Here is an 18,310-nt window from a genome sequence, read left to right on the forward strand (position 1 = left end):
CGGCTATGTTATTCTAAAACCAGACAGAAAAAAAAAAACGTATTCAGTCATAAAAAAAACTCTCTGGTTGGCGAAGAGGTGATAATTTTTTTTACCATCAGCATTAAGCTGGGCTAGAAAATAGATCGCTATATTTTAGCTGTCAATTTTTAACCACTGCATTTTTAGACATTCTTTCAACAAGAATGCCTAATTTTTAAAACACTTGTTTATAAGAAAGCCCTAACTTTATTACTGATGGCGAGTTTGATTAGTTTTGATGATAATTCTCTCTGAAAAAAAAATCACAACGGAACTCATTCTCTGATTTACACAAACAGGTTAGCACGAGCATGAGATATAATTTCAAACCACTTGAATTTGAATTTAATAAAATCGATTTCTGGCAGCACTTAATACTATTAGCAGCCTTAGAGGTCATCTTATAAAATAAAATGTATTTGATAATTAGTTATGTATCAAATGCATACAGACAAGAATTTAGTTTTTGTCCAACTATATCTTCCTTCTCCCCGGTAAAGAAAATGACTAAATACCGGTTTAAGGCAACACTGAGTTTCAAACATCTATCACCTCAAGGTAACGATTCACTAACGTGTCCAATTTTTTTTAGTCATTAGTAAATTATATTTAGTTCTTGATTTTTTTTAGTCTATTTCTAATCATAATAATATATCCAACAACGGGAAGATTTGTTTTGTTTTTAAATAATTGTACTAAAGCATTTTAAATTGCAACTACTGTTTGTTCCTTAACAAATTATCACTATTTGTTCAATAGTACATAGATTTTATATTTTCCTATTAATCAGTTGCTACACACCTATTGAATAAATATCAAATTTACCTCTTACTGCCTCTCTGGTCATACCGCATTTTGTCCCGTATTTTTCTAAGAAAATGGCAACACTGTGTATAGTACAAAGGAAACATTTGATTTAAATTATAAATTACATTAATTGTGCTATCTGATGATTTCTTCAAACCTCATCAACGTATCATCAATGAATCTATTAATGAGGTTTAATTCAAATTAGTTTTAAAAAATCTTTGTGAGTTATTGAATATTACTTTTGGAATTATGATTATCATGTTTTCATTATTTAGTTGTCTCATTTAAGCGTAGTTAAAAACGATTGTTATGGATTATTTCAAATTTATATATTATTTTCAATATAAATAGTTGTCATTATAATGGTAAATTAATGTTACAACCGAAAGTGTAATTAGGTGCACAAAGCTTTAACTCTTAACTAGTATTTTCAAGGTTCATAACACTTTTAAACCATGAACAGTTTTTGAACTTTTCGATTTAAGTAATCCATGATTATAAGCGTCATGGATGTATGCACATACTGATTTAACAGGTTGTAATAGTTTTTAAAAAGGTAACTGAACAATATAACAAACATTTAAACTTTATGTAGAAGTTAAGTTTTATCTTGATTTGAAATTATCATCAGGTCCCTGTTAATGTAATCAACAAATCCATTCAAGAATGTATGAATTAAGAATATAATATAAAATTGATGATGTCCAAAAAGTTTTATAAAGGTTACAATTATTCACTATTAAATGACATTGAACCTATACCACATAGTTAAGCAAATAATTTGGTTACTTAAATAAAACTATACCACCAGCAGTATTAACTCACTTCACAAGTCAATTTAATTCAACAGTGATTTTTAATACCAAGATAGTGTCAATTAATGCTAATAAGCCCTATTCGACTAAGTTATATAAAAGCTGTTTTAGGTTTTGAATAGTACTTTCTGAACAATGATTGGCATGTTTGTATTGTAAGGATACTATCACAAGTATTAACTTATTTAAATTCGGGATGTTATAGGTAAAGTTGCTGTAATATAGTGTTTCTTTGAAAACTATGATTTATTTACTAATTATTCCATTTAAATTTTCATCTAATGTATCAATCACCTTTTTAATTTTGTTTATGATCTGTCAAGGATGCCAAGATATACCAACTGAATATTTATAGGTTTATAGGAATTTTCTTGAAACCACTTTGTATTGAAATCTTTATAATATTCAAAGTTTGGTTATGTTATTCTCAGGTGTCAATTCTATAATTTCTTTTCTTCTTAAAATATTAAAAATTAGCTTAAAAGTCAGTGATTTTCTTACATCAGCACTGATGAAGCCCTGCAAAATGGGATGAAACATTGGTTAGCATTAAATAGTTTGTTTACTATTTTGTACCTTTATTGCCTGTCACTTGGACTATCTTCCTATAATCTAATTTACTAATTGTTTCAATGGATTAGAAATTCTTGTGGTTAATAGATTCAATCCTGTATCTTTTAACTGTTTCTATTTCAGAGTAATGATATAATGGCTCTGTGTCCTAATAATATTTTATTAAAATATAAAACTGGGTTCATAAGCAATCTTATATTAGATATAAAATTAAAAAAAAAAAAAAACCAAACCTATTTACACCAAAAAAATGTTTTGTTATTTTATATAATGTCTCTTTACATGTTTTTTTGGTGAAGCGTACATTAATTATATCTGTTGATTTCTAAAATTTTTGGTATTTATTCTGAATGAAGGAACTTACATTATCTTTATTAAAAATTAAATAAATTCATTGCTCTCTGTTGGATCCTGTTAGTGAAGGTCTGACAGATCACATGTATTTATTTTATTTTGATCAAAACCATAATCTTACTATCCTTAAATACAAAAATGAATAAAGTGTAGAGTATGACAGAATTCTGTGGAAAGATTTTGAAGAAATAGTTTTTCTTCCTCTTTTCCTTATCCTTCGAGGTGTTTGTTGATAATTGCAATCTTTTCCTGGCATTGATGTCTTTAGGTAAAAACCCAAACCTTCCTTTACCTCTTCTGTATTCAGGGGTTTTGCTAATATTAATAATATAAGGATTAAGCTATTATCAAAATCATTGTGTTATTGGCGCTCCCCCATCTTAACCGGATCGGAATTAGATTGAATATTTCCATAATGTGCTTCAGTAGCAAGATTGCAAATGTTTCAGGCTCAAATTAAAAAAAAAAAATGGAAGGTGAGCTTAGTGTAGCTGTCTCAGATAAGAGAAACGAAGCCCAAAGTGAAAAACAGGTAACTTACGTAATATACTCCTCTCTCACTGGATGGTTCTATAATACAGATACTTTAATTTTTTGTTTTAATTGCAGGAGATAATATGTTTTTATCATAGATTCAATAAAGTTGCTGCTGCTTCTTTCAATATTTTCTCGCAAGAAGTAAGTCTAATTATTACTTTACATATAATTATTTTTTTACACTATTAAAAACTTTAATCAAGTTCAATTTTTTTACTCACTAAATAATTTTTTAAATAATAAAATAATTAAATTTTAATTACTTGCTCTTATTATAAATAGTTATGTAAGCCTATAATCTTCTTTCTTAATAAGTAATTGAATTAAGAACTGTCTGCGATGGCTACTGAAGGAATGTTATAAGATTTCAGATATTTCACCAATTTCCAGGGTTTACTTAAAATAATTCTGAGTGTCCTTTTTGGTCTAATTACAGGTCAACAAGACATATTTTTATGATTTCTAGTTAGGGCATCTGTTTGTTAGAAAGAGACAGGTCTACAAGCAAGATATTCTGTGAATTTCTAATAAGATATACATTGCTAATTTTTATTATCTACATATAGTTTTAATATATTAACATTGTATAATTTATAATCAATATTTTAACTGAGTCTTACATTATCTGTTTGTTTTATTTTACTGTTATACCTTCTCACATTTATAAATATTAACTTATATAATACTTAATAAATATTTTTCGATAAATTAGTATTTAAATTTCTTGTAGCTAAAAACATTCTATTGGCAATATACATATATTTCTATCAATGAAAGAGATATAGAGAACATACTTACTCCTACACCACTATTCCTAAATAACATAATGAGTTCTATGTCCAAAAGCCCAAAAATTAACCAAAGGCAATGAAAACATAGTGAAGACTGTATGTTATATTCAAGGAAGTTAACAATTTTTCTTTTTGTACTATATTTACTTATATTTTCATACCCAGAAAATCTTATAGAAAGTATTGCGCTTTGCAATTTTTTTAAATGCCTTTCTTTTATGAAAATTAATTTTAAAGGAAGTCTAAACCCTTAACCGAAACCATTATATGTCATAAATAAAAATCTTTGAAAAAAAAATTTATAAGACACAAGTTTTTGCATAATATCTTCTGAAACACACTTTTATAATATTTGAGCTTCTATTTATAAACTCTCCAATTTTGAGATGTACATACATATACTAGTTTTTAAATTTGTTCAAAAGGTTTATGGTAAAATGAAAATCTATTGAAAAAGTAGAGCTGCCCTGAGATCCCTTGGGCACCTTAGGTAATATAAAAAGAAACTTTTTTATATTTTTAATAAAGATAAATATGGCTTGCAGATATATTTTAATTGTTTTAGATATTAATATTGTCATAGTGGTAAATACAGTTCTTATTCAGGTTTGGCTAATTCGGGAGTGGGGTTTCGGCACCCAACTGTTCTTTACTATTTACCTTTGGCCAACTGCAAGCCACTGGATCTACTCCACAATGTCTTAATTTTAAGCTGAAGAAAACGGGTATAATTTAAAACTAATTTTTTTGTATAGCATAAAAAGAAATGTCTCCAAATTCTAGCCGGTGGGTTCACAGGGCAGACCCTATTCAAAATTCGTGTTTTGACTCTCTAAAATGTCTTATTCTAGATAGTAATAATCGGACAATGGAAATAATAATTTTATTATGATTCTTACTAAGTAAATAATGATTAACTAATATATCTCGGTAATAACGCAACTAAAGAATATCCTTAATAATTAAAAACTAACTAATAAATATTATACATTCTAAGCATGAAATTTTGACAAAGAATAGGAATAGCCAAAGCTGGAAAACACTGGTATAGCTACTTAGCTACCTAAGAATGCCAGTTCTGAACTGCAGGAGCATGAGAAGGATAATGCCAAAAAGGGTCTTCGAGTTATCATGATTAGACCATAACAAAAATCAATCTTCTGAAGGATATAAACGCCGACTGTAAATTTATATTATAACAATAAAATTATAATTTCTAAGCCTCTTTAGTTAAGTCCATGGATACGGTTAAAGCAACAAGATTTTTTTCGTAAGAGATCAATCTAAAATCTTTTAGGAATTTTTATTTTACATTTGGTCCATTGTGGGAGAGCATTGGAATGATTGAAACCTATGATGTATACGCTCTGATCATACATGTAGAGGCCTGGGTCTTTTGCGATGTCAGTGGCAGGTTCCTCTTCCACGTCTATTTTTCTTGAATTAGCCAATGTGACGGAGGCCCCGTTTTAGACGATTTTTGATTTCGGTGATGAAGTTCGAAGGTGTGTTGATCTAATGATTTTATTTATGAGAGGGAGGTTCTCCCTTGTTCAGAATGGACAAACGCTCTGAAATTAAATTTTTATTATGCCTTTCTATGGCGTCCAAACGGAAATGCTGGACTCCACTTCCACAAAAATTTCACTGCGTCAGAAAGCCGAGATCATGTATTGGGCGAACAAATAATAACTGCATTACTGGAGAAGAAAACTTTTACATGAAGTGGATTATCGGGACTTGGATGGCTCCGATTCTATCATTTAACGGGACAGAAAAGGAAACAATGGTTGTAAATCCTACGGTAAGATTCCAAACTATTGATGAGGACTAGGGTAGTAAAGTACAAGAGGAAAAAGAGAGCGAATATGAAAAATCCATTCCTTACCCCTAAGAAAATTTGAAGAGGAATTTGGCGAAAGAATATTTTTAGTATTAGTCGGTGGGTGAGATCCTCCCCCTCCTACATACCAGTAAATTGCATTTCGTGTATCTTGCAACTAATGATTCAAAAATGCCAATTTTTCCGGGGGAAAAGTGGCCATACTGCACTAAAATGACTTTCAAAGATGGCCGATTTACTTTTTTGACTCGAATTATGTTTTCAGTCACTATCATTCAGCATTTGGTTTAATTTCGCCATGATCAGCTTTTTATCAAAGTTTAATAGTCAGAAAATCATAAACCATAGAAACTTAAGTAAAAATAATTGACAAAAGCACTAAAACCAACAAGTAAAATAAACTTTTTTTCAAATTGTTCATAAAAGTGTTGAAACTAATTAATTTAGTAACAGACTAGAAGTGTGTTATGACCTCTACCGTTTCCGCGCTGATTAAATTTTCTGAAGAACTTTAAACTTTTGAAGAAGAATAATTGCTCTTCATGTTTTTTAAATGAATTTTTCTATGTTGTTACTTGAATTCTCAACATTTTTGCGAATATGAAAAATTGATTTTACTGTTGTTTTTTAGTATTTTGACCTATAATTTTATTTATTTTTCTATGTTTTATTATTCTCTGACTTTTAAGCTAAAAGGTTAATTATGGCGAAATTGAGCCAATTAGTAGTGGCTTGCAGTTCAAAAAGTCAGGTAGGGAAATAAAAAAATAAAATGAATAAAAAATTAAAGTAAAAAAAAAAAATAGTCTCCCAATATTTTTTTTTCCATAAAATTCATTTTACGAATTCTCTTATACGTTAATTTTTTCTTATCATATACCGATCTATTATTCATGTGGTTCTTGTAGTATTTTTAATATATTGAAGATATTTTTTTTTTAAATCTACTTTATTTGTTTATTTTTAATGATAATATATTAAACTTTTGACATTATTTCTCTTGTTTTGTTCCAGTTGAAAATTGTTGGAACATCTGATAACTCCCGTCCTGATTATATAATTGTTCAAACTATTTTGAGGAATAGGTGTTACAGGTAATAAAATTTATAAACTATTATTACACAGTGGTTTAGGGCCGTCCGTAGCTCTGGTTGTTAGGCGCAGGTATATAAATCTGAGATCTGCTGGCGGCGTCGGTTCGAATCCGGCCTAGGGCGTTGACTTTTTTATAAAGTGGTGGTCCCATGAAATGAAAAACTTGGCACCCCACCATGATTAGAATAAGGCAGTATAGGGCTTCATTGGGAGTCTTGGGCCGACGAATGGGGAACAAAAGAAATACAGTGGTAGATAAAATTGACACGCCACCTCGATATTAACTTCATATCAATCAGTGTGGTTTTAGTTAATAAACAAAGCATTTCTTGAAGTTATTCTTTCATTTATATAATTAAGGAATAATTAATTTCATTAATTTTATCTAACTGTAAAATTAAGTCACGCTCATTAAAGTTTAAACTAAATAGGTACAATGTAATACCATTTAGCCGCTTAATGGTGCCGATGTTAATTTTGTTAATATTCTTCATATATGAATACGAAGTTATGGTATGGCAAGGCATGTTGTCTGCGTTAATACCTCCTACTTACGTAAATAAACATTCCTAATGTATATAAAAAGCATTAAGACCGAGAATAAACAGTGTTATTTCAGTATTCTTGTGTATCGTCTCACTGCCCGTTTCTTACTTAACTTATTAAACAGAAAAAGAACGAAATTTGACCAAAGTATTTATGTTAATCATCCAATACTACATTGATTTTGAATCAAATGCGTTATTTTTTTTTCTTAGCCCTGCTGTCCTCAAACATTGGTTCCTTTACAATTATCTTCTTGTTATTTGAGACATAAGATTAAAAAATTAGCAATGGTAAATCCATCTTAATGCATCATTGTTAATTTTTTCTTTCCCAATCATGGTGTTGTTGTACAGTGGGTGAAGTGGCTAATTTAGGGAGGAAAAATTTGATCTCATTCGACAATTTTTCAGATTTTACTGCATTACTGACTTCTCGTTTATTTTGTGTGTAGAACATGAATTTGGTGTGAAAAAATCTTGAATATGATTTCACACTACTTTCCGAATCCGTATTCCATTTAGATATAAACGCTACGTCAATTAAACGCACGCTTACTTTTGATAAGACCATAATCAGTATTAGAACAAGTAAGTAATTTTACTTACATATTTAGGAAATTGTATTTTTTTTTCTTTAAGGCAATCCACAAAGGTGATGTTTGCCTAGTTATCTACTACCATCGACCAACCTATTCTAAGGGTATTCATGATCTTTAGTTTAACATGTTAAAGCGTGTTTAATAGAAAAACTTATGTTAAATGGAGAAATATTTCCTTCTTTTACCATGTTAAAACGGTATTACATATAATATGGTTGAGAGTCTGTTACTAGGTCTGTTAATGGAAAATGACGTTACGCAACAGACCAGCTGAGCTCGTCACCGTTTTATTTGTTGTCGTGTTTAGGGTACTTGCTCGTATTTTGTACTTTGATTGTGTGTTAATATTGTTTTGGATGTTTCTAAAACTAATTAAACAATGAATTAATTCGAACCGCCGCCGACCACAGATCTCGGAACGATAGACCTAGGCCAAACCAACTGAGCTACGAACGGCCCAAAATTATATTTCAATATCCAGTTGCTTTTAACAATGCTCTAGAGTGCTTTTTCCGGATTTGGGAGATATCGTATTTCTTTTTTTAGTAAAGGGTAACTTATACGAGCTTCAATAAACCCCTCCTGAATATTTGTGAGGTAAAAAGTAAAGATATGAAAAGTTATAAAAAAAATAAGAATTTTTGGATGTGAAATGGTTGCGATAGAGAGATGTATGTTTGAAACTGAGGCATTTCAATCACAATGCAAGAGTTCCAATTTTAATACTTATTTACAATATTAATTTAATAAAAATTATAGCAATTTAATATTTATGAGATTTTAATTATAATCATGCATCGGGGGAAAATAACTCTTTTATGGAAGTGTTACTTTTTTGCGATTTTTGTTTATTATATTACCGATGATAATTACGGATATCCTTGTGCCTGCCTCTTGTGTTTCTTCTGGCAATGTCATTTTGGGAGTGCATGACATTAAACTCGTAAAGAAGTATTTTATGGACTGCACGTGGCGTACATGGATATCAATCAAGAAGCAACACTGTGTAGTGTACTTTTGGAAAGCATCTTTATCGATACTTTTTATTCACAAGACAGAGTTTGCTAAATACGTTCTATTAAGTCAACATTTACCACAGTTATCACCATGGATTTTTCAGGACTTGCGAAAAATCGTCTAACTTTATGGGCTATCAGTCTTAGTGACCTTTAAAACAGCAAAACTCACTTTTTAAAATCCCATATTTTTTCAAAAATGGAGAAATAACAGGATATGAGTCTAATAGTTTTTATGGTGAAACAGAATAAAACTTTTTATTCACTCCCTATTATTCTCCAGAACAATATTTAAAATTATAAATAAGCATTTAATTATGTAAGTGTACACTTGCATCCTGGTGAGGTATCGATTTTTCTATTTACTACTGACCTAATAGTTTTTATGAAAACGGCTCAACAAACTTTTTATTTAAAAAATCAACTTTTATTTACATGAGACCATAAATCAAGTGATAGGTCGGATACTCATTCTCAAATAATCTGAGAGAGTCAATGACTATGTTTTTCTGTAACCTATTAAGGCTAAATGTACTTCCTCATGGGACGCACCAAAATAAGTAGAATTTGCTTTTCTATTTTTTACTGAACGGATGGTCCAATTTTGGATCTGTAAAGAGCATTTTGTGTTTTTTTGAATATATAATTTACTAAAATTAGGTTTTAAATCTACCAATTGCATAATAAGGAAAATAAGATACGAAAATATGAGTTGACGATACTTTTTTTTAAATATGGCCTTATTGGCACTTGCAGAACCGCTCACTGAAACCAATGATTCCGCAAAATTATCCCATTTATACAGCGATCGTAAAGAGAAAAATACGTTTTTGTTTACAAGCGGAAGGAATATGGGATGAGGAGGTTACCGGCTGGAACAATATGGCAACTCATTACAAAAGCCGGGAAGAAAATAAAGGCAGTTATTTTAATCCAATTTTTTATTACTTTAATGAAAACTATGTATTATTACTAGTCAAAATTGATGAGTCTGCCAAGTATACGTAGAGGGAATAAAAAATGGCGTCTGTTTCAAAACTAGTCTTGACTCATCCTGTACATATATAAACATGAAATATTTGAATTAGTTTCTTATTTTTGTGGATATTGGAATTATATCTTTTGTCCTGATAAACAGTGATTTGTTGTAGCTATATAAATCAATGAGTTATTTTTACATTAGCATTTTTTTTTTTTTTTTAAATTTCATTTCTAGAACTTTCTTTCTATTTTAGAAAAGTTATCGTAAATGCTAACATACCAAATGACTTATTCGAATTGATGAAGAAAGCAGATGAACACACGCACTCGGAGAGTTCCTTGAGAAAACTCTCTTCCAAAGTATTTAGTAAGTATATTTATCATTACTTTCACTTACCTATACATGGAATATATAGTAAGAGAAAGTATTGCGATCATGCAAAATTTCGAATTCAAAAGTAGTCGACGGAAATACATGTTTTGTGGTAACTCGGTAACTACATCTGGACAAACAACTAACCTGGAATCCTTACACAACACTGAAAAAACAGGAAACTGCACGCCGATTTCGACTTTTACAGCACTTACTGGACAAACTGTCTAAACTTCCAATACATTACAAAAGAATGATCTACATGAGTGTAATAAGATCAATCTGGACATACGGAGTTGAGCTTTGGGTCTCCACTAAACATTCGAATTCCTTACGTATTCAATCCAAAATTCTTAATAGCCCTTACTTTGTTACAAATAAAATCATCTATAAAGACTTAAATCTTCCATATGTAACCGATCTAGCCCGAACCAGGTATCAATTCTTCCATAATAAACTCCCTAACCACCCAAACCCTCTAGTTTCTAACCTTGCTTCCTCTTCTATTCCTGACAATTCTCCTAGGCACCTGAAAAGAAGATTGCCTCGTGACCTCCTAATGTTGAAATATAATTAGAGTGCTACCAATAGGTAGTTTCTCTATACACCTGTATCATATCATTATGATCTTACATCAAATTTACTCGTTGTATTTTTATGTAAATACAGTAGTAAATGCCATTAAATAAATAAAAATATATAATTTTTAAAAAATAGTTTTTCTGATATTTTTATCTTTCTACCTGGAAGAAAGCATATGACAAATCTAAAAAAAATACATCGATGTCATTTGTTCACCGTAGTATGTTCTTAATTATTTTTCTTCTTAATTCATTAAATAAACATAGTCTTGTAAGACTGACAAGTAAAATTTGATACGGAATTATATGTTGACTTTTGGATTACTGTGTTTCGGGAACTATGTAACATAAATATGTCTATTAGCATTCGAATTTAACTTGCTTAAATTTGAATGCTAATTAGGTACATTTATGTTACCTAATTCCCGAGACACAGTTGATAATGCTTTTTCGACATTTAGAGAAAAAAAAGTGTTAGTTATTGAACTCTGTATCTAACTATTGAACATAAAAAGATTAAACTTTCTTCTTCTACTTTTCAGGAATATCTTTTTTATTTTTTTTTATATTCATTGTGTCAACCGAAAAACGTTTCTCTTCCACTCATATCAAGTTCTAAAATAAATCAAGAATTTTTGTTAATATGTTATAAAAATTTACATCGTATTTTAATAAAAAAAATTGTTTACAAATTTGCATTCAAATAATTAAATTTTTTTTAACTAACCAATTGATGACCATTTAAAAATCTAATATGTCTTGAGATTAAGTCCAATTTCCTGGTTAATGTTCTTATTTTTTTCTTATTTATTATTAATTTTTGGACATGTGTCATATTAATTGAAACACGTTTTTGTGTATTCCAAACTGAATGTAAGTCCTATTTTGTACCCTTATTTTTATCTTTTTCATTAGTACTGAATCCTAATCCAAAATTTAAAAAATTGAAAATCTATTTTTATTTCAAGTGATTTTTAACATTTTAATGTTATTTATTACATTATTTGGGGATTTAATACTCTATTTATTTATGTTTTTTATTGATTATAATTTATATCCTTACTAATTACTATTGTTTTAAAAATAAATTTTATTTATTATGTCCACATAATACTGTCCTATTCCTCGTTTAGCAGTTTTAAAATTAACTATGTCTTTTATATTTTTTGTTACATGAATAGGTTCTAAATATTTTTTAATTTTTACCTCTGCTTTGTTTAAAATTTTTATTTCTTTAAAATTAAATTTATGGTTACTCTATATGCTACTATTCGCTAATGCTGTGGCATTAATATTTTTATAGTTTGTATTATTTGTTCTATGTTAATTTATTCTATTTTTTAATTTTTAAAAAAAACTGTTGATTGTAAATATATTTTTTTTAGAACATGATGGGCAGAAGAGCCCGAAACGTTGTTTTGATGGCATAATGACTAAAGATGTAATTAAAAGGGTATAAAGTCCGGAAAAATAAAAATAATGAAGATAAAAAAAACCTTTGAAACTTTGGTTGTATTACTATAATTGATTATTTATATATATATATATTTTTTAATATTTATTTATTGCTATTTACAACTGTACATAATAATACATTTAGTTAATCTGATCTCAATCAAATTAGAGAAACTACCCATTGGTAGCACTCTAATGATTATTTATATTTAAATTAAAAATATTTATTAGGGCCCAAATTAACTGTCATTTTTTGACTCACAAATTCAGTATGCGAATATCGCTCTGTTCACAGACCCCTAAAATAAAAATTTATTTGAAAAAATTCAAAGAAACTGCAAGTGATGAAAATAAAAAAATGCATCTTTCATTTCGAGATTGAACCCTTATTTAACTGTTTACAGGTTTACGTTTAAACCAAACTAATTGGTTTAAGCTTTTCAAAGCCGAGTATCATTACTACTACAATAATCGAATTTTTAGTATTTTGTACCTATGACAGTGATTAATTATTTTTTTGTAATATGTTTTGAGTATAATATTTATGTATAAATACATGTATGAAAAACTCTCTTTTTTTTCTTTTTTTTTTTTCTTTTTTTAGATTTCCATGATTTGAAAAACCTTATTTCTAATACAAAGTTCTCTAAGCGTAGTGGCAATTACCACCTTGCATCTGCATTTAATATAGCTGATGAAAGATTAGTATGTGCTACTGGAGGTTTGTTATTGTTTCTAAATCGGGAACTCAATGCAGGATCTGATAAGATTATAGTAAATAATATTACCAATATACTTTCGTAAGTATTCAGAAGTTTTATTATTTATTTTGAAAAAATTATATATGATGAATCACTTAGCATATGTGTAGATTGATTATATTGATTGATTATATTTCCCATAACTTTTACTATGTAAATATTCCTGGAATACGTTTTATATTGAGTGCTAATAATTCTTTATTATAACTTTTATTAAGATTCATTAATTGTAATTAATTCACAATACATTTTTAAAAAATGGAACAATGCCGAGATAGGCGCCTTTATCAACAAATGGCTAAGGGCTGGTGAGTTGCCTCGAAATTCGATCGGTGAAAGTCGCTCATATTGATGATATATCATATTTCATGATCTTTAGTTTAACATGTTAAACGGAAAAACTCATGTTAAATATTTCCTTCTTTTACCCTGTTAAAACGATATACCATATAACAGAGTCTGTTAGATGAGTTGAGTTATAGAGTTGAGAGTCTGTTAAATGGAGAATTACTTCACGCAACAGACCAGCTGAGCTCATCGCCGTTTTATTTATTGTCGTGTTAAGTTACTTGCTCGAAGTTTGTGTTAGTATTTTTTTTGGATGTTTTTATAACTAATAATACGATGGATGACATATAACCAGTAATAATAATGTAATATAAACTTATATATAATGTAATAATAAACTTATAACAGTAATAATAATGTAATGACAGTTAGCAATTAGCTCATCTCGATTCTCTTCCTCACAAGTTGGATCAACTAGACACTCAGTAGCCAAACTTTTATAAAACTTCTACTTTTCATTCAATTTAGCCATGTTGTAATAAATTGCTTTAATGAAAACTTAGAAGTAAACAATAACATGAAGTTTTGGAAGGATAGATTATAAAACCAGTTGCTCAAAAAATTCGCTTGGAGCTCTTATGCATACAAAATTTAACATGGCGTTAATAGGGCTGCTAACAATCCTATACTTATATCATTTAACATGGTAAAACATTTTACATTTAACACATCATGAATACCCTTATTAACTGGTTTTATTTTAGTTATCTGAACTGTATTTTTTAAAAAAAAAAAGTTACTTTTTCTAAGAAAACCCATCAGACAATAACATTTTTGTTTTCAAATAAAAGTGCATTTTCTATATTTTTATCTTCTCGATCTATAGACAAGTTATTGTAATCACCGTAAAAATCTAAAGTGGAAATTTCGACAGTTTCGATATCAGGTAACCTAATTCCTATGGAATTTTTCATAATTATAATACATAATATCTATTGTATCTACATAATATCTACACCATTTGATCCAATAAAACTAATTCAATTAATAGTAGAAATATGTATAATACAAATTTTGTTGATGAATTTATTTATTTTTTTCTATCGCATTTTAAATAAACTCATACAAAGAGTATTTTTTTTTATTTAAAATTTTTTTCACTTGTGAGTGAACAATCTTATAGTTTTAACAAATTAAATCATCACTTTGCATTACTGGGGGCGTTAAAAAAAAATTCTTTTTTTAAATTAAAACTTCAAACTGTCAGATTTCCAATAAAATATGTGAAAAAATAAATCAAAATAACTATGTTCATTCATGTTGTTGAAGTTTTATTACAACCATTTTTCTTAATACTTTCTGTAATCAGAACACCCTCCTGCAGTAATTAGTTTCGCTTATGAAGATTACATAATTTTACTATATTTTCCATTTACCAATATTACAAAATAGTACATAACTACTTTTATTTATTTAATTTCTTCATATATTTTATTGACAATCTGATTGTCTGAAGTTTTAAAAATTTTTTAAAAAAATTGTTCACTCATAAGTGAAACATATTCTAAATAAAAAAAATTACTCTTTGTATGGATTTATTTAAAATGCCATAAAAAAAAAAAACGAGTTCTCCATCAAAATTTGTATTATACATATTTCTACTATAAATTAAATTATTTTTATTGAATCAAATGATTTATACAATAGATATTATGATGATGCCAAAATCCCGCATAGGTCCAGTACTTCTTAAAACCCTCTGCAGACTCCAAACAGTGCCTCATCATCGTTTCTACTCTTTATTCCACGACAGTTAATTATAATTAAGATATCCAATCTAAATAAAATATTTATTTTATCCCAAAACATTTTTGCATCTGTTATTAAATTATCAAAAAAAAATATATATGGTTAAAAAATCGAGTGGGAAGGTGATTTTAATATTAAAAATTAAATCTATCTTTGGGCTTTAACAACACATTATTATCCCAACCAACCACCATTTGCAAATGTAAATGAAAGAAAGAAGAGAAGTGGTTAATACAAGTTTTAAATTTAAGAAAGAGTTATATAGAAGAAGTTATAGATGGGGCAAAGGCAATTAGCCGGCATTTTTAAGTAAAAGAGAAAATGACAACAAAATAAAGGTATCCTTGAAAATGACCTGAGGGTCGAAACGTTGGAAGGTTTTGAAAAGAATAAAGTTGAGAAAAAAGGATCAAATATGTTTTTAAATAAAATAATCAATTTCTTTTTCTATAAACATCATTTTGTGGTAAACACAAAATACCTTAAAAGAAATAAAATTTTAATATTCCAGGATTAATATTATAAAATCATCCGTTTTAATTTTGTATAAGTCTGTATTAAACAATTACCCAATAACCTGATAATTTTTAAACAATTTATCCTTTTCATTTTTCAGTAACAATAATCTATGGATGGATGGCGAAACTTACAAATGTTTAAATATATTTGATGTATTGCTGAGCCCATCTTATTTTCGTTCTTCCGCTCATGGTGACATTGAAGCTTTCAGTTTATATTCGTTGATAGAAAAAAATTGTTCACTACTTGGATCAACTAAACTAAGGTAAATTATAAAAGATAGAAATAAATAAAATATAAAAGCTTAGAAATACAGAAACATGATCCTACTAGTAAATTCAAATAACTATGATTACACGAAATTGTTTCATTGGTTTGGCTGAGTTATTCAAAATCTCATATCTAGATTGTGAAGACAGCATTGTCGTGATGATAGTTCTTATAGAGTTACTCATGAAATTCTTAATTACCTTTCAAAATATCACATATATATTAACTAAATATATACCACAGCAATCCATGAAGGGCTGCTGTATTGATCATACATATGATCTGTTTAGTCATCGAAGAAGGTCCCATTTACCAAGTAATATCTTATGTATGTATATATATATATATATAAAGATGTCAATTAACTATGTCGATTCACGATTTTCATCGGGCAAACTGGGTAGTACCTTCTTCGATGACTAAACTACAGGAAAATAATCTGTCAAGGAAAACGGTGGACAGAGAGTTGCTTGTTGACCGTCTTTTGGTGTTAACAGGACATCATATATCGAGTCTTTTGCTCTTATTTTATAAATTTCATCCACATTGAGAGATTCGAACTCCATTAACCCCCTTATCAACAAAAGAGTCTTTTAAGGCTGTTGATTTTCAGTTACCCGAAATATAAACCGTGAAGAAATCCTTTGGCAGTTTTTAGTCAGTTGATTGAAAAAGAATTCTCGATTTTAATTTGTAACGGGAGACCTTACAATGTTTCATTACTTTAAAAAATTATCGCTTGAGGAATACGTATGTGATTCTTTCTAATTTCCTTTTATATTTTGCCATTTGCATACGACGTTAATTTTTAAAACTCAGAGTAAGATTATATGCGATCTGTTTAAGCTCAGTTTGTGAAATATTAGGCAGAAAGGAGGAAGAGTATACAGCACACTATGGAAGCAACACGACAAACAGATATAATGATTAAGGATAAGTCTCGTGACTTTTTCCTGTGATGAAACTTCCCAATAGGAAAACTCTTAACTTGTTTAACATTTTTTAAAACTTATAATTCAGATTAACTTTCTCAGTTTCATGTCATTTTTTTTTATTAATGTATATTGGATAACCAGCTTTCGGTATCCAGCACCATATTCATCTCTATTTAACAATATTAGAATAAATTATTATAATATAACATATTGCTACAATATTTTATTACAATTTTATATATTTGTCATGCAAGGGATTTCTACAGAGGCTCTGAAATCAGTTTGCGGTGTACAATTGAATATGTCTTTCTTACCATAAATAAGTGGGGTTATGTAGTAAAACTAACTATATCATCATTATCAACCCCTTCTCTACCACTGCACAGAGAGGGCATCCTCTCTACCGTGCTTGGACCAAGTGTTCCTCTCCTGTACCAGGTGATCTGTGGTCTTCCTATTGGTCTTCTTCCCTTCATTCATGTCTCAGTCATTGCCATTTTGACTGTTATTTCTAAATTCGCTTAGAGGTGCCCAGACCATTGTCGAGGTGGTTGTGGTAGATTAAATGGTTCTGACTCCAATTTGAGATGTGGGGTACACTATACCAGAAAGCCTCGTTAATGTGTGTTCATACTGGTTAGGTAACTGGCTAGGAGATGAATGGATAGGATGTCTTACGGGAACTATCCGTAAGTTCTCGAAGGATGGAAACTTCACTCCGTAGAGGAAGAGCTTTCTAAAAATAGTACTAGAATGTACTGATCCACTATGTATATTATTACCAAAGCCTCCTAGATTTATTTATTGATAGATATTACAATCTGCCACACAGTTGTGGGCAATAGGTAATAGTGATGGATGATCTCATACATACTAAAATAAAAATAAAATAAATAAAAAAATAAATAAATAAAATAACATAATGATAAAATAATATATACAATATTTACACATTCGACCTGAGGATCTCTGAGCCCACTCTATCCCCCACGTGTGAGGGGTAGAGCAGAGCTCAAGAGATCCCAGCGTATTCCTCTCGCCGCATCACTGGTAGTGAGCCAGTGGAGGCTGTCCAAAGCCTCCTAAGGAGAATACCCTGAAGGGGCAGTAAGCACTTCCAATTTTTGCTTAGTCAACTCTTTGCTATGTATAAGATGTAAGCTTTCAGTGGATTAGAGGTTCTATTGTAATCTTTATTGATTCTAATAATACATTTAAGAATTTACAACGTCTGACATAGTTATTTATTTTGTACAATCAAAGTATTTACAAGAAATAAACATTTCTATACAGGATGTTTGCCTGACGACTGTAGTAGTTATCTTGCAGCAGCTATGTA

The 18,310-nt window shown here is 29.2% G+C and overlaps 1 protein-coding gene across 1 annotated transcript; it reads left to right on the forward strand.

The window, feature by feature from the left end:
- Positions 1-2,579: 2,579 nt before the first annotated feature.
- Positions 2,580-16,967, forward strand: LOC136795089 (uncharacterized). The gene is made up of 7 exons (XM_067044587.1): positions 2,580-3,105; positions 3,183-3,251; positions 6,759-6,838; positions 10,235-10,347; positions 12,994-13,189; positions 15,864-16,031; positions 16,883-16,967. The coding sequence occupies exons 1-7, from the start codon at positions 3,043-3,045 to the stop codon at positions 16,965-16,967; spliced, it is 774 nt and encodes a 257-aa protein (XP_066900688.1). The 5' UTR covers positions 2,580-3,042.
- Positions 16,968-18,310: the final 1,343 nt, after the last annotated feature.

This window comes from Halyomorpha halys, unplaced genomic scaffold, assembly GCF_000696795.3.
Source record: "Halyomorpha halys isolate HHAL.00 unplaced genomic scaffold, Hhal_1.1 Scaffold1024.1, whole genome shotgun sequence".
In the NCBI taxonomy this organism is placed as follows: domain Eukaryota; kingdom Metazoa; phylum Arthropoda; class Insecta; order Hemiptera; family Pentatomidae; genus Halyomorpha; species Halyomorpha halys.